The sequence below is a fragment of the Pan paniscus genome, chromosome 10 (genome assembly GCF_029289425.2).
Source record: "Pan paniscus chromosome 10, NHGRI_mPanPan1-v2.0_pri, whole genome shotgun sequence".
NCBI lineage: Eukaryota > Metazoa > Chordata > Mammalia > Primates > Hominidae > Pan > Pan paniscus.
Genome location: NC_073259.2, coordinates 88,376,423 through 88,399,491, shown reverse-complemented (window position 1 = coordinate 88,399,491; position 23,069 = coordinate 88,376,423). Strand labels below are relative to the sequence as shown.

General features: G+C 34.3%; 1 protein-coding gene across 1 annotated transcript in view; it reads right to left on the bottom strand.

Annotated features, from left to right (window-relative positions):
* The window catches only part of OTOGL (otogelin like), a 231,764-nt gene that overhangs the window by 24,159 nt on the left and 184,536 nt on the right, over positions 1-23,069 (bottom strand). Inside the window, exons 40-50 of the mRNA XM_055095938.2 lie at positions 21,330-21,507; positions 20,915-21,057; positions 20,651-20,674; positions 20,467-20,559; positions 18,207-18,396; positions 15,320-15,534; positions 4,828-4,969; positions 3,725-3,910; positions 1,291-1,503; positions 719-823; positions 328-435 (exon numbers count right to left, since the gene is read on the bottom strand). Coding sequence (XP_054951913.1) covers positions 328-435; positions 719-823; positions 1,291-1,503; positions 3,725-3,910; positions 4,828-4,969; positions 15,320-15,534; positions 18,207-18,396; positions 20,467-20,559; positions 20,651-20,674; positions 20,915-21,057; positions 21,330-21,507 — 1,597 coding nt within the window. The remainder of the gene's footprint in view (positions 1-327; positions 436-718; positions 824-1,290; positions 1,504-3,724; positions 3,911-4,827; positions 4,970-15,319; positions 15,535-18,206; positions 18,397-20,466; positions 20,560-20,650; positions 20,675-20,914; positions 21,058-21,329; positions 21,508-23,069) is intronic.

Below are 23,069 nucleotides of genomic sequence, written 5' to 3'. Positions count from 1 at the left end.
CATTATTCAAGTTGGTTCTTCAAGGAAAGCCAGTGCTAAATTTTTCTTCGAAAAAATTAGGTATTGGCCTTATTTAAAAAGCTTGATTTAAATATCTTGGTCATATTTGGACTGATGTATGTAGTTTTTGTTGATGGGGGAAGGTATTTATTATGATTGTCTAGTCATTTAAAATGTCATACTTTCTTTACAACAGTTCTCATTCAGTTGAATTCGTATAACATCAGAATATTGCTTACCATCAGTGTCATAAAATTCACATCAAATAAGAGATTTTTTTCCTAGATCCTTTCTCTTCTTCCAAGAAATTATCTCTACAATACTCACCACAAAAAGGGGAAAAACAACAAGGTTCTTCCTGTTGAACTTGAATCATGAATTGGTCTTCTCTGCATTCTGGTGTTGAAATACTGGGGCATTTCAATGGGTCACAATCTGCAGAAACACAATTAAATTAGAAAATTTGTATAGCATAATAAAAAAATGACATAGTGTTTACCTCTCTTTGAATTTAGTAATAAATAACTTATTTTAAAGTTCTTAATCATATATATATACATATATATGAAAGATATATACCAGGTTTAAAAAATTAGCAAGACAAGTCCGCAATTTTTATAATAAATAATTCTCTTGGAGACACAATGAATGAGAATCTAATTCACTGTTCCGAATGAACAATGAACCTCACTCTTAATTTTCTATATTGATTACTTACCACATTTGTACTGTGGACAGCAAGAAAGAGGACTGTGGCCAACAATCAATTTTTGACTATTTGTACATGTTGGAATGGTAGTTTCACACAAAGTCGTGTCACATCCTATAAATAAGAAAAACTGTTAAAATATTAGTGAACACAACTAAAATCTGCCAACTCAAAGCAGGGAAATGACTGCCAACTCAAGGCAGGAAACTCAAAGAGGGGAAATGACTCTCATTATGCATGTTTTTACACTGCAGTTAACCCATTCAGCTAACAAAGTGGGCCATATATGAAAATGCAGCAGCTTTGACATTTTTCTATTATTGTCTTTCACCCTTGATTCATACATCAAAGATTTCCAGATCTTTCCTCTTCTCATGTTTTGTTGAGTGTTATTAACTGTGAATAGCCAGAGTTTTTCATGTGTATTCAACAGAATTGTAATGAAACAAAACTTGCTTTGAGAAAATGACATTTATGGCCCTTTTTTAAAAATACAAAGCATTATATATGCTCTGCTTTTTCACAAAGAATATCAACATATTTTGTGGAATCAATTGACTATAAGGCTTCTGCATACATACCACAAACTTCCTTTGAACAGCAGGTCCATTTATCAATGATGCCCATGACAACTTCAGCTTCTCGTTCACAAACTGGCATGGGCTCTTCATCACAGTCAGGTTCTATAGGGATAATGCTTCCATTCTCCAAACATTTGTATAGAGCGCATTCATCAATGCCCCCATTCCAAATCTCCCCAGCAGTGCGGGGTTGGTCTTCACTATCAGTGCATGCTTAAAAAGATGAACAGTATTATAACATTCAAAACCTGGGCACTAAAATAAATCATGCCACCATGTTTTGGTTTCAGACTGTGACATGGCCCAGTGACATGATGATGTGTCACAAGTCTATTGTTTTTCTCAGATTTCTCTTTCATCACCACTAACTTACATTTTTCTTTAATGAAAGTTTATACTTAGTCCACAGAAAATATTTTTTTCCTGGTCAGATGCAGTGGCTCGTGCCTATAATCCCAGCACTTTGGGAGGCTGAGGAGGGAGGACTGCTTCAGGCCAGGAGTTTGAGACCAGCCTGGGCAACAGAGTAAGACCTTGTCTCTACCAAAAAGAAAAATAATTAGCGAAGTGTAGTGGCATGCCTGTAGTCCCAGCTACTCAGGAAGCTAAGGTGGGAGGATCACTGGAGGCCCAGAGTTTGAGGTCTCAGTGAGCTATGACCACTGTACTCAAGCCTGTGCAACAGAGTAGATCCTGTCTCAAAAAAAAAAAAGAAAGAAAGAAAGAAAGAAAGAAAAGAAAAAAGTAAAAGAAAAAGTTTCTTTCCTTTTACAACCATCTGTAAATCTGTATGTCTTCTTCTATAAATGAAATTATCTATTATTTTTGACACATTTTAAGTCCTGTTAATATAATTTATTTAGCCTAATCAAATTCAATAATATAAATTTAAATTCGTTTGAAAATAGTAACTGTTAAAAATGAGTGGGATGAGAAAACAAGGTAGTCCCTACCTCATATAACATTTATATCATATGAAAATTCAAAATATTTCTGCTTTAAAATCTAAAAGTAAAAAGTAGGCAATCAGGCAAAATATTACGTAGTGACTATTACTTTTAAGTAAAAGTTTTATTTTATGATAAATACAACCATCTAGTAGTTCTTTTAAGGAATAATAATGATAAATGTATTTATCAACCATATCCCCAGCCTCCAATGAACTCTTATCCTATTTGCTATCAAACCAAATCTCATAGATCTCTAAAGAACAAATATAAGCACATGTGTATATTCTCAAAGTCTTCCACAGATACTTTCTATACTGGCAAACACTAGCTTGTTTCTGAAACTATATATGCATTTCACTTCTCCTTGCCTTTTTCTTTAATTATTAGTCAATTCATTTTCTTTTGATCGTAATGAAGAGGCCTATGACTGACAATTCCTGTGCTGCAATCATCTCAATTTTGCACTTTTTCATCTGCCACCACCATGGAGACAATGCAACAAAATAACATTGTTCGAAAATATAATTACAAATACTAGATGTGTTCCTCCAGTATCTTCGTCCATTTTGTGTTGCTCTAAGAGAATACCTGAAAATGGATAGTTTATAAAGAAAAGAGGTTCATTTAATCACACTTCTGCTGGCTGGGAAGTTCAAGGGGCATGGCGCCAGCATCTACTGAGCTTCCAGTGAGGGTTTTTCTCCTGCCTTGTACTATGGCAGAAGGTCAAAGGAGAAGTGGACAGATGTGAAGAGGAATAAAATATGAGGAGGAAACTCCCTTTATAACAATCTGTATTTTAGGGAAAGATTCCATTTCTGCTAGAACTAATCTAGTCTCACAAGAGCAATAACTCGCTCACAACCTTGAGAAGGCATTATCTATTGATGAGGGCAGTGGCCCCATGATCCAGACACCTCCCACTAGGCCACACCTCCCAGCACTGCCACACGGAGGATCGAACCTCAACATGAGTTTTGGTGGGAACAAACCACATCCAAATCATAGTACCCAGATAATAGTACCATCTGCCATTTCTTACATGCTTACTTTCTCAAGGCACCATGTCAAATGCAAAATGCTTTCTACTAAATTATGTAGCCCCACACTAACCTTATAAGTACTATTATTTTCCTCACTTTCCAGATGCATAACCTGAGACTCATAGGAGTAAAAGTGAACAACTAATACATGAATTAAGTTGACTTTGAGTTCAGTCCATAATCCACACTCTTAATTCTTGATTTCCCATGCTTTTTCTCAGTTACTATGGGCAGATATAAAGATTAAAACACATTACCACTGAAGCTTTTGTAACAATTAACTTCTCTTGAAATCATATTAAAATCAAACTACAAACAAACTCATTTCCTTTCCAACACAGGCTGTCTTTGATAAACCTTTGTTAGCACATCTCTGCAATATCTAAAAAATGTTTTTGTTTGCCGGATTCCTGAGAAGTCATTTTGTACTTTGTGTCTTACCACACTCTTTCTCTGGAATGCACTGGGTTGAATGTGGCCTGTGAAGAATAGTTCCATCTTTGCACACACAGTCTTCTCTTAGGTTCAAACAAGAAGTGTGTCCATAGAACCATTGGTTCAGGCACGTTCTTGCTTCACAAGGTCGCACACAGGGTTGATATTCCTTCCCCTCTGGGCAACTCAGGGCTTTGAAGAATAGGAGACAAAATTTGCTAAAGATAAAAGTAACCTATTTAAATTCTAGTAAAAGAAAGAAATGTCAGATTTCTTTTAGAAAATATATTTTGCAAATTTTAGTCTCTTCAAAGTCCATTTTTCATTTACTCTGTAACCAGAAATCAGAAACAAAGGCATCAATGTGTTTGTTTTTTGCATTTTTTGTAATTTTTAAACATTTTCTAAGGGTCTGCTAGGATTAGCTGTTATGGTAGGAAACGCTTATCAGATGTATAACAAATAAATATCACCAACAGGCAGCCCAAGTCTGGTTGGCATAAATATACAATCAACTATTATGAAATTATTGCTCTGTGCAGTAAGAGATAACAGTCTACTCAGAATTATAACCGAAATACACTTTCAGTATATAACTCAACCAAATCATAAAAAAGAAAAATGTTGTATATTTAGGTTTGATCCTTCACTGTCAAAATAAATTACTATTGGTGAGCAGTTTATAAATGATGTTTTAGAAAATCCTTGTGGATTGTCAATGATTGTAAAAAGTCATACTATTAAAAATTAAATGCTCAGATGGTGGGGTTATAAATGGTATAATCTTAGTGGAGAACAATTTGACAGTGTCTAGTGAAATTGGAGATGACACACATTCCCGATGAATCAGCAATGCCCCTCTTGAATAGTGATTACCTCTCAGGGAAAAGAGAAAGGGAAGGGCTGGAGAAGGCACAAAGGGAGCTTCATGTGTGACTGTTTTATTTCTGAAATCAAGTGATGTAACTTGTGTTTGTCATAGCTTCTTCTGTGCATTTTATGCTTACTAAATTAGTTCATGATAAAAAAAGAAAAAGAAGGAAAGAAGTGATTGCAAAAGTGAAATTTATTTATGATGGAAAAATATTATTCAGTTAACAGTTACTCACAGCAGTAATCAGGTGTTCTCCACTGAATACAGATATCAAACTTGTTGCACAGAGCCACATATGCAGAAAGTGCATCACATTCATAGTTCCAAAAATAGGTATAATTGATCCACATCTTTTCACAAAAGTCTTCCGGTGAAACCTAGAGAAACATTTTTGCCTTGAAATAAGTTATATTGTTTTATTTCTCTGAAAGCCCTAAGCTAGACTAAGATTATTTGGAGAATCAAAGGGTAGCAAGTTAATATTCATTATACTTCATCATAGACTTCACATTTTCAAAAATTCTTAATATTAAACATCACTCTAAACACATTTAAATAAGACAAATACCATCTGCACTAATCTACACAAATCTTTCTTATAAAGATGGAAAAGAAAACAGAGTATGTGGAGCCAAGAAAAAATTTATTTCTAATATCCACTGTGGGCTACAATTGCCTTTTCCATATACTGAATAAGAGTTTGAAAAATTATAGATTAAATTGGAAGCTCACAAAGCATTCTCTAATGGTATACAGCATTGCTTATTAAATAAAGTTACAAATGCTTCTCAAAACTTTTATTAACATTCAATATTAGTTACATAATTTATAAAAATTGGCACACCTCAATTTACTCATTTTTTCCTATAGAATATGTTCCATTTTGATCTAGAGACACCTGAAATATAAATAATGCAGCATGTGACAATATTTATTCCATTTTTCTCTCAACTCATTATTCAACAGGCACATACTAAGTATCTAAATTCAGATGCCAAATTCTGACACAGGCCAAAGTATCCGATAAAAATAGTATTTTTTCATAGTCCATCTATTTTTCTTCAGGGTCTGTATCTATAAAAACCAATGGCTTGGGAGGCTGAGGCGGGTGGATCACGAGGTCAAGAGATTCACACCATCCTGGCCAACATGGTGAAACTCCGTCTCTACTAAAAATACAAAAATTAGCCAGGTGTGGTGGCGTGTGCCTGTAATCCCAGCTACTCCAGAGGCTGAGGCAGGAGAATCACTTGAACCCGGGAGGCAGAGGTTGCAGTGAGCCGAGATCGCACCACTGTGCTCCAGCCTGGCAACAGAGTGAGACTGTATCTCAAACACAAACAAACAAAACAACAACAACAACAACAAAACACAATGGCAAGAAAACAGACATATAGGCCTATGGGACACAGAACAGAGACCCAGAAATAAATCCACACATTTACAGCCAGCCAACTGATTTTTGACAAAGGTGCCAAGAGTACACAATGGGGAAAGAAAAGTATCTCCAATAAATAGTGCTGGGAAAACTGAATATCCACTAGCAGTTGAATAACATTAGATCCTTAATTCACATCATATACAAAAAATCAACTCAAAAGAGACTATAAGACTTAACTGTAGAACCTGAAACTACAAAACCACTAGACAAAAACAGAGGAAAAGCTCTAGGACACTGGTCTGAGCAGTAATTTTCTGCATATGAACCCCAAAGTACAGAAAACAAAAGAAAAAATTGACACATGGGATTGCATCAAAATAAAAGTTTCTGCACAGCAAAGGAAACAATCAATGTAGTAAAGAGACGACCTATAGAATGGGAGAAAATATTTGCAAACTATACATCTAATAATGGGTTAATATCCAAAATACATAAGGAATTCAAACAACTCAATAACAAGAAAACAAATAACCCAATTTAAAAATGGTCAAAGGAACTGAATAGATACTTCTCAAAAAAAGATGTGCAAATGTCCAACAAGTACATGAGAAATGTTTATTATCATTAATCATCAGAAAAGTACAAATTAAAACCACAATGTGATATTTCCTCACACTCGTTAGAATGGGTATTATCAAAAAGACAAAAAATAACGATCATTGGCTAGGATGTAGGGAAAAGATAACCCTTGCACACTGTTGGTGGAATGTAAATTAGTACAGCCATTGTGGAAAACAATATGGAGGTTTCTCAAAAAAATTAAAGATAGTAATATTATATAACTGAGCTACCCTACTACTATGTACATATCCAAAGGAAATGAAATCAGTATGTCACAGAGATGTCTGCACATCCATGTTTACTGCAGCATTATTCACAATAGCCAAAATATAGAATCAACCTACAGGTCTGCCAATGAATGAACGAAGAAAGAAAATTTGGTAAATATACACAATGGAATATTATTTATCCATTAAAAAGAATGAAATCGTGTAATTTGTGACAACATGAATGAACCCAGAGAACATGATGTTAAGTGAAATAAGCCAGGCACAGGAAAACAAACACTACATGATCTCACTCACATGTGAAAACTAAAAAAGTTGATCTTATAGAATCGAGCAAGGAATTATGGTTACCAGGGACTGAAGTGATGGGAAGATGTTGTTAAAGGGTACAGAATTTCAGTTAGATGGGCAGAAGTCCAAGAGATCTATTGTACAGCATGTTGACTATAATATTATATTATTGAAAAATGCTGAGAGTGGATGTAAAGTGTTATCATCACACAAGTGATAATCACATGAGGTAATGCATTTGTTGATTAGCTAGATTTCATCATTCCACAATGTATATACACTTCAAAACACCACGTTGTACACAGTAAACACATACAATTTTATCTGTCAATATAAAAATAAAATTAAATATTTTTGAAGATGCAGAAAAAAACCCTAAGATTTGACTTTCTTTTCAAAGTCTTTGGGAAATCCTCCCAGTTTCCAACCACCTTACTTTGCACAGAATACTTGCTTTAGTCATTAATAGCCTTCTTTTAATCAAATGCAATTAAATTGATATTCTAAACCCTCCGTGATCTCTCAGAAGCCTATATTGCCATTAGCACGTCCACTTGCTTAAAATGTTCTCTCCTTGAACTTCAAAGGTACCGCGCTCCATTGCCTTTCTATCTACTTGGTCATTGTTTCTTCTACCTACCTCTCATTCTGTTTTACTAGATCCCATCCTCAATGGTCATGTTCTCTCACTGAAAATGCTCTCCCCAAGCTCATCCATTCCCATGGTTTCTATCACCATCTGGGGCATTTAAACCTTCTTTGTCTTGGTTTCTTCATATGTGAAATAGCGTTAATAGTAACAACTACTACTACTTAAGACTGCTGTGAAAATTAAATGAGCTAATATATGGAAAATGTACAGAAAAAACCTGGCACATCATAAATTATCATTATTTTAAAAATCCATATACTAATAACTCTTCCAACCTCATCTCTGGCCTCAACTTATCTCCTCTGAGCTCCCGAATTACACTCCAGAGTTTCTGCTCGATGTTTTTACTCTGATGATGCACATGACTTAATCTGTCCAAAAAAAAGAAAAAAAATGTATCCCTTCTCTACTTAGCCCACAAAAGCTGATTCTTCTGTATCCTCTACTTACTTATTAACTGATGAACACTTTTATCATTTATTGGGAACCTAACTACATATCAGGCACTGTACTATGCATAAGAATAAAGATAAATAAAACAGACCTGTTCTCTGCTTGTGGATCTCAACAACTACAAAAACAAAGCCTTTGAGTAAGATGAAGAGAAGCCACCATGCTAAAAAGGATTGAAAGAAAAAAGTATTCCAGCTGGGGAAACAGCAAGAAGAAGAGCATTTTGGCAGAAAAAACTCTTGGAATATTAAGAGAGCTTGTAATATTAAGGGAGGCAACAATGGTTGGAGCTTAGCAAACAAGAAGAGTGTAGCACAAGACGTGGCTGGAGAAATAGGTGGGCCAGATTATAGAGGACATTGACAGCCCTGGTAAGAACTTTGGAATGTACTCTAAGTGAAATACAGTGAAGGATTTTAGGTAGAGAAATCACACATTCTGTTTATAATTTTAAGATATTATTCTGCCTGCTTTGTAGAGATTTGCAAACGAGGATGAAGCTCAGTGGTAGAAGACTACAGTAACCAAAACAGCATGGTACTGGTACCAAAACAGACATATAGACCAATGGAACAGAACAGAGGACTCAGGAATAACGCCACACATCTACAACCATCTGATCTTTCACAAACCTGACAAAAACAAGCAATGGGGAAATGATTCCCTATTTAATAAATGGTGTTGGGAAAACTAGCTAGCCATACGTAGAAAACTGAAACTGGATCCCCTCCTTACACCTTATATAAAAATTAACTCAAGATAGATTAAAGACTTAAATGTAAGACCTAAAACCATAAAAACCCTAGAGGAAAACCTAGGCAATATCATTCAGGACAGTCATGGGCAAAGACTTCATGACCAAAACACCAAAAACAATGGCAACAAAAGCCAAAGTTGACAAATGGGATCTAATTAAACTAAACAGCTTCTGCACAGCAAAAGAAACCATCGTCAGAGTGAACAGGCAACCTATAGAATGGGAGAAAATTTTTGCAATCTATCCATCTGACAAAGGGCTAATATCCAGACTCTACAAAGAACTTCAACAAATTTACAAAAAAAAACAAACAACCCCATCAAAAAGTGGGTGAAGGATAGGAACAGACACTTCTCAAAAGAAGACATTTATGCGGCCAACAAACATATGAGAAAAAAGTTCAGCACCACTGGTCATTAGAGAAATGCAAAACAAAATCGCAGTGAGATACCATCTCACACCAGTTAGAATGGCAATCATTAAAAAGTCAGGAAACAACAGATGCTGGAGAGGATGTGGAGAAAGAGGAACATGTTTACACTGTTGGTGGGAGTGTAAATTAGTTCAATAATTATGGAAGACAGTGTGGCAATTCCTCAAGGATCTAGAACCAGAAATACCACTTGACCCAGCAATCCCATTACTGGGTATCTACCCAAAGGATTATAAATCATTCTACATATGTTTATTGCAGCACTGTTCATAATAGCAAAGACTTGGAACCAACCCAAATGCCCATCAATAATAGAGTAGATAAAGAAAATGTGGCACATATACACCATGGAATACTATGCAGCCATAAAAAGGATGAGTTCATGTCTTTGCAGGGACATGGATGAAGCTGGAAACAATCATTCTCAGCAAACTAACACAGGAACGGAAAACCAAACACCACGTGTTCTCACTCATAAGTGGAAGTTAAACAATAAGAACACATGGACACAGGGAGGGGAACATCATACACCCCGTCGGGGGGTGGGGGACTAGGGGAGGGAGAGCATTAGGAGAAATACCCAATGTAGATGACGGGTTGATGGGTTGTTGGGTGCAGCAAACCACCGTGGCACTTGTATACCTATATAACAAACCTGCACGTTCTGCACATGTATCCCTGAATATAAATTATAATTTAAAAAAAAGATATAAGTCAAGGGAAGCATCTATTAAACTGTCTGATGTTCTGTTAAAAAAATTCAAATTATAAAGCATTGTCATTGGACCAGGCAAGAGATGATGGTTGTCTGGATTCAAATGGTGGTGGGAAGAAATGCATGGATATTGAATATATTTTGGAAGTGGACTCAACATGACTTAGTGATAGCTTGGATGGAACAGATTGAGTATCAACAAGCCATCAAGAATTTCTTTATCTCGATATGTTACCCTGTTTAAGTTAGAAAGTTGAAGTCATCTACAAATGCTCACCCTCCCTTAGCACTAACATCTAATTGGTCCTTAAATCCTGCCCATTCCACATCCCAAATATCTCCCAAATGCCATCTTTCTTTTCTGAACGTGCTGCTGTCCTCACTTACTTCCCACTGACCAGCAGAGTCCATCATCATTTTCCCAAAGTAGATTTGCTTTAAAATAATTCAACAGGGGCGGGGTGTGGGCAGAAGGAGTGAAGAAGATAGGCAGAAAAAAAGAGGCAATTTTTAAATGGTTTTTTAATCTGGATGACGGACACTGAAAGGTTCTTATACTGTTCCCACCACTTTTGAGAATATGTAAACATTACCACAATAAAAGGTTAAAACAAGAAAATAAATAAAAACTACTCAGAGACCTTTTAATTAGCTACCTTACTATACCTGCCTAGCCTATCTTCTTCAGACCTTCATACAGATCTATTGAGCAAATTGTCATGACCCTCCCTTTTTTTTTAATTCTTAACTTTCTTTTTTTTCTTGCAACAGGACTTTAATCAAAGTAACTTTTAGAAGCAGAAGGTAGAGAAAGGGCAACTTTATCTCAAGGTTGATTAGAGTTCAGCCCAAAGAAGTCACTATAAACTCAAAATTTCTTTGAAGTATTTTTTTGAGGTCATGCAAGTTTTACATTCTGGTGCTTAATAGTCTGTGTCTTTTAAATAAAAATAATGTCTTAAGACTTGAGGCTTTGAGAGAAAAAGAAATACACCCTGCCTATCTCATGGATTAATGGGCACTTTGATATTGCATTCAATCCCTTAATATCCACGTAAGAAATCTGCAGTGAATTGAGGAGGTTTGATGCCAAATATCGAGTTCAGCATGATGGTAATACTGGGTCTTCTCTACCTACGTTTTGCAATATCCAAGAACTATGTGGGTAAAAAGAAAATGCATTTTCCACTATTGTATGGACTGTGCCAGAGTTATCACTGAATCATCATGACCAGAATGCAGCTAAAGATGTTGTCTGAAGACACAGGCTACTGTGTATAGAATCCTCATAAGCTTTGTAAGGGTCTCTTTTAGTTTCTCAAGGAAACACATCTAGAGGCTTTGAGTACTTGAGAGTCTGAAAGTACTAGTAGGTCCTACAGTCAATTATTTCTATCTTATTCTCAAACTTTTTTATAGTATTTTTAATTCGTCACTCTTGAAAAAAATCTGCAAAATAAGCCAATTTTGTGAGTTCTTCTTGACCATTACTGTTAAAATAATCCATTTACATTATTTAGGTTTTACTTTTTATCTTTTCTTTCCATGATGAAAAATTATATTTTCAACTCTGACTGTAAAAATATTATAGCCATGGTCAGGTGTGATGGCTCACACCTGTAATCCCAACACTTTGGGAGGCCAAGGCAGGTGGATCACTTGAGGTCAGGAGTGTGAGACCAGCCTGGCCAACGTGGTGAAACTCCATCTCTATTAAAAATACAAAAAATTAGCCAGACCTGGTGGCACATGCCTGTAATCCCAGCTACTCAGGAGGCTGAGGCAGGAGAATCACTTGAATCTGATAGGTGGAGGCTGCAGTGAGCCGAGATCACGCCACTGTACTGGATGACATCAGTGCCTGGATGACAGAGCAAGACTCTTCAAAAAAAATATATATATATATAATATATATATTTTTACACATAATATATAACATATATTATAAATATAAAATATATTATATATTATAATATGTAATATAACATATAATATATTATAATATATAAAATATAATATATAATATATTATATATAATATATAAAATATAATATATAATATATAAAATATAATATATAATAATATATTATATATAATAATATATAAAATGTAATATATAATATATAAAATATAATATATAATAATATATTATATATAATAATATATAAAATATAATATATAATATATAAAATATAATATATAATAATATATTATATATAATAATATATAAAATATAATATATAATAATATATTATATATAATAATATATAAAATATAATATATAATAATATATTATATATTATTATATATAATATATAATATATTATTATATATTATATATTATAATATATTATATAGTATATATTAATATATATTTTATATAATATATAGCCAATGCCTTCTTTAAATTGATTTATATCTATGTAGCAGATAAAATGGCAAATTAACTTTCTTTTGTTGAAAGATATTCAAACTATAACACTTAAAAAATTATAAAAATTTATCCCATCATTGAACAGCCAAAGAAAATATAAAAGCAAGATGTTCCTTGTGAAGAGAGTGATGGGTTTAATGAGGATCTTGATGGACAAGCCTGACTTTCCAAATGATTCTAAAACTAGTTCTGAAGAAACCTTTTGAGCCAAGATTACTTGTTATTTATAAAAATAAACAATAAAGCAAAATATTCTAGTAATTATCCTTAAATTCTGCATGATTGGTTTTTAGATGTTACCATAGGAATAGTTTTATGTGGTTGTTGATTTAGATTTTCCAGCATAAGACACAACATACTTTGGTGCCCATTTACGTTTCTACAATAAACAAAACCCACACACTTTAAGTAAACATTAAGGCTGGAGTGCAATGGCGCGATCTCGGCTCACTGCAGCCTCCACCTCCCAGGTTCAAGCAATTCTCCTGCCTCAGCCTCCTGAATAACTGGGATTACAGATGTGTGCCACCACACCCAGCTGATTTTTGTATACTGGAAGATTATAAGGGAAAAGTGGAAGCTATCACAGACTAAATGGTATCCTGTATTGCTTCATTATGCCTTGAATAGTCAAGCTGAAAGTTTCCTGATATAACCAACCTTTCAAGTTCCCAGTTAAAAACTCAATTTTAAAAAATCATGATGCTTTAAAAAGACAGACTAAAGTGGCACTGAATGAGTTTTAAAGTGTTTGCTATTTCTTCATGTTTATGTGCATGCATTTTAAAAATGTGAACATTTAAAACTTATTTTCATCCAAATCTCCATGTAAAACTGAAGTTCCACAAAGATATGCCATTTTTATCCCATGACTTCATACTTTCGTCTTTTCCCTCAGGGAACGCGTAGGGCAGCATCAAAAGTCATTCACAGTGAGCTCCTTCCTGACTTGACAATTCCCTTGCTTTCCTTCCCTGACTCTTCCCTTCGTAGATGTTGCACCAAACTCTTTTAATGTTTTCCTCACATGGCCTTTAAACCAAACTTTCTCTTGCATATACAGTCAGCCCCCCTTACCCAGGGTTTCCGGTTTCCACATCTATAGATTCAACCAACCACGGATGAAAAATATTCAGAAAAACCGATGTGAGAGAGATCTCGCTGTGACATCTGTCATCCTACTGACTGCCAGGGTTGATTCGGCTGATCTGGCTCGCTAAGCAAGTGTCCCTTCCTCCCTCATTGCTCCATTTACGTCCCTCCTGAAGGTGTACATTTGGTTGAAAGGACGACTATCCACGACAGAGGACCGGCCTTTGGTCAAGGGTATACGAGTAGCAGCACTCCCCTGCTAGAACCTCCAAAGAAGCTCTCAAAAATATTCAGGAAAAGAAAGTAAAAAAAAAAAAAAAAATACAAGAATAAAAAATAATAAAAATGTAAAAAATAATAAAAATGTAAAAAATAATACAGTGTAAAAACTATTCATATAGCATTTACCTTGCATTAGGTATTATAAGTAATCTAGAGATGATTTAACATATATGGGAGAATTGTGTAGGTTATATGCAAATACTATACTATATTTTATAAAGGGACTTGGGCATCCAAGGATTTTGATATCTGTGAGGGTCCTGGAACCAACCTCCCACTGAGGGACCATTGCATTGTTATCTCTGCCTGGAACTCCATCCCTCCCTCTTCTCTCCTAGCAAACTCATACTTTTAAACAATTCAAAGATCTAAAACTCTGGGCCGGGCACGGTGGCTCACTCCTGTAATCCCAGCACTTTGGGAGGCTGAGGTGGGTGATCACGAGATCAGGAGATCGAGACCATCCTGGCTAACACGATGAAATCCCGCCTGTACTAAAAATATCATCTGGGCATGGTCGCTGGCACCTGCAGTCCCAGCTACTCCGGAGGCTGAGGCAGGAGAATCACTTGAACCTGGGAGGCAGAGGTTGCAGTGAGCCGAGATCGTGCCACTACACTCCAGCCTAGGCGACCGAGTGAGACTGTCTCAAAGAAAAGAAAAGAAAAGAAAAATCTAAAACTCCATAAAGTCTTCTCCAAACCTGGGATCCTGTGTACCTCTATAATGTATATTTTAATGTATCTGGTCGCAGACTTCCCTTCCTACTAGGCTCCTTGAGGGCAAGGAGAGCGCCCTATTCATTTTCTATCACAGGAATCTAACACAGTGATTTCTATGTACTAGATGCTCACTAAAGTATAGTTAAGTGATCATGAAATACTGTATTTGTCCTTTGTCTTTAATAATGGATTTTTTAAACAATACAGATTATTTAAAATGCCTACTAATCACTTAAACTCAGAAAGTTAGAGACTAACAAAGACCAAGTAAATTGAGTAAGTGACAGATTCTATTACAAGTATGTGCCTAAGAAGCCAGGATCATAAGGAATTGATTAAAGCCTCACTGTCTTGGTCTTAATACTGGGTTATCAAATGTCATTGATCTCTGTCTCCTGGAGACATTTATTCATAGGACAAACTTTCATTTTTTTTCTGAAAGCTGTAGATATAATTCTAACGAAGCATAAAGAAAAGAAATAAAATTATCCTTCTTGTGTTTGTAACCCTGTAAACAATAAGTGATTCTGAATTCCAAAGCATACTGACAGAAGGTTGGGGGTTTTGTTCTCAGTAGAAGAACATTATAGCAAGAACAGTAACGTATTGGCTTTTACTCTCAACATATCTAACATGAAAGTATTATTTATGGTTGCTTCCAACTTACTTTATCATGACATGGAATGAAAATTCTTCTATTTAATAAATCAATGCACTGGCTGCAATCATGCTCAGTACAATTCCTAACAGGTCTTCTCATTGTTACTTCAAATGATTTCTCAATTTCCCAGCTCTCAATAAATAATCCTATGTCTTCCATATTTGTAATAATTGTGCCATTTTGCATCCTTAGATCATCATCCGGATCTTCATTGCAAATTCCTTGAAAGAATATATGACAGTTAGAAGGAAAAAACGTAAACTAATGTAGACAGCACAACTAAATCAGTTAAATAATTGATTTTAAATGAACAAATGATTTACCATATAAGGTACCAAGTTTATGTATCCTTGAACTTTTACACTGAAATAACTATTTAAATTATGTTCTAATTTTTTGATAAAATAGTGTAGAACTAACTGCCTTAACCCAATAAGAAAGAAATCAAAAGCCTAGAAGTCAAGATACATGAAGAGATCAGAGAAGATTAAGAAAGAAGACATTAATTCTGTTCCTATACTCTTCCATTACTACCACCATCTTCTAACTTAGTAACTAGTGGCCTGGCAAGGTACTTTCCACAGTAATGGACATTTGGTGACTGGCTCCCAGGCTTCCACTTCCCTGTGAAAACTCTGCCTGAAAATAGTAAATACTTTTCTTTCAGGAACTATCACTACTCCATCACCTAGTGCAGGACATCATTCCAGGTGAGGGCTCTGATTGGCATAAAGGTAATCTTCATTCCCTTGCATTAGCAACTGTTCCAGGTAATCCAGGCATAAACCAGCAAGCATGTAGCAGTCACCTAGGCACATGAATTTATTCAACATAGGGACAACTATTGTCAAGCTCAAGACTTGAACTGGGAATTCTAGGACACAGGCAATTTCCCTTCCTTGGGATGGCTTGACCTGCTGCAGCCTCTATTTACCTTGAGAAAAGCCAAACTGAGGATGAGCTTACTCTTCACCAAATGCAGTGCAGAGCCAAGGAAAGTAATGAGACCAGGTCTATAATCATACCTTACCCAAATCCCACCCGACTTTAAGACATATTTTTTCTTAATTCCCAAGACTCTGGGCTATAAAATATATGAATAAAAATTTTCTTCAAACATCAAATCTTAATTCCCAAGGAGATATATCAGGATGAATAAAGGTTGCAATGCCTCACCTTTGTAAATACACAGGGTACTACGTGCAATTAAACATTAAAAAAAAAAAACCTAAGTGGACTACATTGTAAAGGAGCTACTATTTTTTAAGTCTAAACTTTTCTAGAGAAAGGTAATTTCTAGTAAAAATATGTTTGCACTGCAACTTCAGTCACCACTCCAGACTTCATAGTGCTGTGTAGAATAAGATGTCAATATAAGCCTCTCATTCCAGTGTTCAGACTCTGTTTGGATAACAGTCTTACTCACTAGAAGCTTTTCAGCCAGCACCTAGTCTAGTGATCCTGACAGTACCCAGATTTCCCTTTAATGAAGTATACTTCTCTCATTGTGGAGGTCAAGGAATTTAGGGCATGAGCCCTGGTTAGCATAAAGGTGATCCTAGCCCTCTCTCTGCAGCGCTTAGTTAAGAATCCAGCTAGCAGAGTGGCTGTCTACATGAAAGCAAGAGCTAATAGTAGAGAAGGATAAAAAACATAAAAATCAAACTGAAATAAAACCCTTCAAAAGTGATAAGTTATAGGAGAAAATATGCATTTCCAGTCTCAGTTATTACTCAATAATAACTATTGATTTAGTACATATACTCAATAATGCCTATTTCCAAATCATAACCTTAAGTCACCATAGAAATTTATGCTATGTTTAGCATACTCTAAACAAGTGAGGAACCATGAAAACCATTTTAGCAAAAATTTCCAAAAATGTTCAAATTTTTAAACAGGAAATTTGGATATTTTGTGTAATTTATTGAGGGCAAGGACTTAGCCACTCATTTTTGAGTTGTCAGCCTCAACCATAATGTCAGACACACAATAGGTGATCCATAAACTTTTATTTAATTAATATTTACTGAGATTCAAAATAGATATATTTGTACTAAACCAACATTTATTGACTGTGTGTATTTATGTGTTGTGTTTACATTAACTTTCACATGTAATCCAAACAATCTTGAAAATGGATATTACTGTCCACTTTTAAAGATGAGGAAACTGACATTCTCTTCAGAGCACACAGCTGTAAAGAGAATAACCTGTGTTCAAATTTCTAGCAGACACCAGAGCCAGTATTCTTTTTATTTCATTATGTACCTACAGATATTTCTAATTTGTTTTCTTTGACTTAAAACTCTTCATATATCTGTGTAATACATTGCAATATTAAACCTAGATGTAATGGGATATCTAAGCTTTACATTTCATAATAAAACTAGGACAAATATCCTGAATGGTATGTTCTTTCAAGATGACTTAAACAAGTTTTCCCTGATTTCAAGCTTTTAAAAAAATTAAGAGGAAACAAAGATATGTAAGCCTTTAAACTTTCTATGCCTCATTTGTATCACTTATAAATTGAGATAACACTATTATCTACTTACTAGATCTTAAAATTAAGTGAGCTAAAATGTGTAAAATAATGCCTGACGCTTCATTAATGCCTAATAAAGATGAGCTAGTGGAAATACAAACAGCATCGTAGTAACAGCAGTAAGCATGTATTTTCATAAAATACCCAAATTGAAGTGTTATTTCCTGCTTCTTAGCACATTTATGGAAAAATCATTGCTTCCTTCCGTATTTACATGGGAACTGAAAGTTAATATCACATCTCAAATCTGAAAAATGGGGCAACAGGGTCCAAAATGGCATAGCGTGAATAGAAAAAAAAAAAAAAAAAAACAGACGAAATCAAGATTTGAAGGGCAGCGCTCACCACAGAGTCCTTCTGTGTAGGATGACAAGTTAAATCGGAAGCCAAAATGAATGTCTATGATTCCTGTAAGATGAGACCACTTTATGATTAGTCCAGCTGGAGTAGTAATTACATACATTGAACCAGAATCCTCTATGGACAGTTCCTGACTTGAAAAGGGCAAAGGCACAACAATGGAATCCACTTCTACCTAGAATAACATAAATACACCTGTTAAGAAATATTTACTTAAATATACAAATTAGGAGAATACAGATTATTCCTTTATTCTGATTTAATGTAAACTATTTTTTAATTTTTTAAAAAAATGTATTTCTTACTGCTGCCACAGCTTCTCAGAACCTTTAAGCTATTTTATTGTTCCTTTGCTGTGCCTTGCTCTAGTCAATATGTGTTCTAACATCATTGCCTTTCATTTTCCTCAAAATTTAACTTTCTTCTATGTTATGTACACTTCTATGTCTGTTTCCTTCAATCTATGTTTATATTGATAACACGATCCTTCTAATATGAATTTAAGATAATAATGTTATTTTCTGGATGTTTTCCTTAATCTGGATTCTTTCCTTGATCTTCTAAATCATTGTTTGCTTAACTGCAATGTTCGTAACAATCATCTGTCAGGCTTGTTAAAGATCAAGATTCCCAGTGATTCTACTTTGCAGGTTTGCATTGGATTATAGACTGTATTTTTAGCATGTACTAAATAAATATATACAGTCTATACAGGTATTTGGTAATACTAATGTAGGCAATCCAAGGATTGTACTTTGAAAAACGGTGCTTTAAATAATGGCAATGACATGAAGCCATGAGCTGTAACTAGCAGCAAATTTCTCGAAGTTATGCCTCACCAACCATTCAATGTCTCATTTTTATATCTTGTTCATAAATGCTGTCCTTGAGCTGAAACATACTTTCTCTTTCTCTTCCTTCTTTCTACTTATTCTTTAAGATTTATCTTAAGTGTGACCTCCCCCAGAAAAGACCTGTTTGATCCGACTACAAACTATAAGACATTAAGTTACTCTTCTCTTTATTTCTATGATATCTTGGTCATAATTCTATCACTGTTCCTCCTATTGCTTTCTAATCAGCAGGTAATTACATTATGCAAATCATGCACAAGTATAAGTTACTTGAGATCAGGACCTATGTTGTTTTATCATGTTAAACTCTCACTAAGTCATTTTACAAAATAACTTGTTATTAGCTGAATACAGTTCCTGACCAGTGAATCATCAGTGATGAGTTCATCTGGGGCCAAAAATAAGTCCTTCCACCCAAATGCTCCAAATAATGACACCGACCAGCTTTGTGTTTACTTCTCACCCACTTCCTGTAAGTATATCAACCTCATCGAACTCAAAGGTATATGCAAATGCTATCACTCAAAAAAAGTACCTCATTTATATATTTTGTTTTACTTAATTAAACCTTTTAAATATCTTCTTACATTTTTAGGCTCATTTTAATATTATTTTCAGTCTAGAATCTATGGACCTATGCTAACAAATGGAGTTATTTCCAGAAAGTACATAGTACTTCAGCCATTTTAAGAAAAAATCTTTACACATTTTTTTTTCATATTTTACAGAGAATAACTTAGAACTGAGTGAAGCACTGAGTTCATAAGGCACTCCTGTTTGGCAAACACATATTCCTTGGGATAAGAGTTTTTCCTGTAAAACCAAAAGGCTCCTTTCATTTTTTATAATGCATTGCTTTTTTATAATACATTGCGCTTCTTCAATTTATTTCAAAAAAGTTAAATATTTTTTCATATTTTTCTTATGTTAGCTATCATTTATTCACCAAAAACTTAATTATGTCAACACTTCAAACCCACTCCTTCTATCTGTTCTTCTCTTAACGGTCTTTATTCCGGTGTTCTTGGCTACTATGCTTTTCCACATCATCATCCCTCTCCTTCATAGCATTTCCACTCTGTCTGATTTGGAACGTGATATTAACTCTGACACAAAGAAGACTGGCCAATCACACTATCTCAGAGGTCGCTAGTGTATTTCACATGGTCCCTGCAGTTAACCTCACAGGGGAAAATATTTGCAATAATTGGCACATTATTGAGAGACAAATATAATATTAAGAAACACATTTTATATTGTCCATGAAATGATTACTATATGTAACAATTAAATTCCATTGATATGCTTAATTTTCCCTCTTATTGGAAATAACTGTTTGTATAATTTATTTTCATTTAATGTGAGAAAAAATTTTAACTTTGTATTCTTACCTTTCTTGCTAACCGATTGACAATTATTTTATGTATGGGTGTTGTCACATTTAACTTCTTAAAACAAAGTCCAGAGATTCTTCCAGAGGGAGCCTTAATTTGAAAAAAATTAAAACTTTACGGAGTTAAACACAATTGTAGTGATAAACAGAATGAATGTACTAAACACTTTGCAAATACTCACTAGCTTTTTTAAGGAGTTTCCATTCTGGAAAAAAAAAAGAAATACTTTTAAATGCATTATTTGACTTTTTAAAACATTATTTGGATTTATATGCCTCTAAATAGATTGATAAGAAAGGTTTTCAGAAATGTTTCTGAAACATTATCAGAAGACCGATCTCAGTGAGTTCTTGAGCTCCCTCCTCCTATGAGAATCCCTGATGTTGCAATAGACATTAGCTATAGATTTATGATGAAATGACTGCAAAAATAAATTATGACCCACCTGATTCATGGAACATTTTTCGATATGAGCAACTATAATTTCACCAGGAATTCTTACTAAGATATAAGAAGCCATGCTATATAATGCTGCGTTGTTTCCATCAAATGTAATAATGCTCAGTTCTGACAACATGGAACACCGACCTATAAAAATGGTGGAAAGTGGATTTAGTCTATTAACTATCTGCATTTTCAGTAATAATTGCTCTTTTTAAAAGATCTGTTAAATTAGCCTTATTATGTCTGACAAGAAGCAACTCTAAAAGTTATATACTGTGAGCCAAAATCATAAATCAAATCATGAAAACTCAAAAACAATAACTTTGGCTTGATGAGGTGAAAGGTTCAAAAAAGTAACAATCTCTCCAGATTTAAAAAAAAAAAAAAAGATCACCGCTTAAGAAATGCAAACTTACAAGGACATTCCCACTCAGGGCAGCAGATATCACTGTTCACTTGAACTGGCCTTCCTCGGAAACCACAGTCAGGCATTTCCACATCCTTTGGGCAATTAAGGGACCAGTTGTATAACTGCCATTCCATATTAAGGCATATGTATTGGCTACAATCATAAACAGGATCAAATTTCTGAGGCTGTTAATAAAAAAACAGTAGTGGGTTTTTTCATTCTCAGCTAATGTTTTTAATTGATTTTTAAATTTCACATTCATATTGCCCATGGTGTACATTTATTGAATACAAAAACTTTTGAAAGATAAAGAATTAAAATTATGCTACAACTTTTTATTGATGTACCCTTTCTATAATATTCAATGTATATTTAATTTAAGCTTTAACTTAATATTGATTGGACATTAGATTGCCCATATATTCAAACATCTGAAGAAAACAATGTTCTCCTGAATTCCCTAGTTTTTTTGCAAGCAAATTTATAAAATGACAGCTGACCCTTCACATTACATTGTGCAAAGCTAGTATATCAATATAACTTCATGTGTCATAATGTCAACTTAAAAATCAAAACTTAATGCTATTTAAATACTTTATTAAAATTTTATATATAACATCAGTTTGACAGCACCTAGAGTGTATAATCATAAATTAATTTTATATGTAACTCACAATGTCTAGGTAAACAAATAATAAATAAATAAGTGGTAGATTTTTCAAAGTTTATAAATCACATTCCATTTAAATTATGGTAATAATTATAGCAATGCTAAACTAGACATTTTCTAATTAACCCATTTCATTCTCTTAACCCTCTAAGGTAGATACTATTATTTCATATTTATTTTATAGATAAGTAAACAGTGTGGGGGTTAAAGTAATTTGCCCAAGGTCCCACAGATAGAAGATAGCAGAGTCAACATCTAAGTCCAGGCATTGTTACTCGGGAATCTATGCTCTTGACCACTACTCTCTACTGCATGTCTAGGGATTTCAGAATAAAAATTAACAACTATTTAGCACCTATTACATACCATACACTAATAAAGTATCTTTTTTCATTTGTTTCTCCCTAAATCTTTTGGATCAGTTTCTATCATTCCAATATAATATATGATTTTTAAAATAAGGTTTAGAGAAATTACTAATTTTCTAAATAGTAAGACTCTTAAGTGAGCACTTCAAAATTTAAGAGTCCAATTTTCCAAAATTTTCTGTGTAAAAGTTGTACCACTTCTCAGGTATTGACCTTGCTTTTCATTTAGCCAGAAAAATGAAAGCAATTACAAGAGAACTATAGACCTCACAGACATCTGAACCACCCAGAGGATTTTAGACCTACCACTCTACTGAAACTCTTTTTAACAAGGTCACCAGCAACTCACATTGCTAAATCCAATGATCAATTCTCAGACCTCATCTCAGACCTATTAATATATTCAGTATAGCTTATTACTCCACATTCCTTATAACATTCTTTTCCTTAGATTTCAGATCACCTGCAGCCTCCTACATTTTCTCCTATTTCTCTGGTTAACATTATTTGCATGTCTGTCATCTTCTCTCAACCTATGAAAGTTGTAGTGGCCCTTTTCACTCCTCTATCTGTACTCACTCCCTTTACTATCTCACCCAGTATCATACCATTTATCCGCTGAGAATTCCCAAATTTTTTCTTAGCATGACCTATATATACTCCTTGTATGTCTGCCAAATCTATATGTCCACAGCTTTTTGCTGTCTGT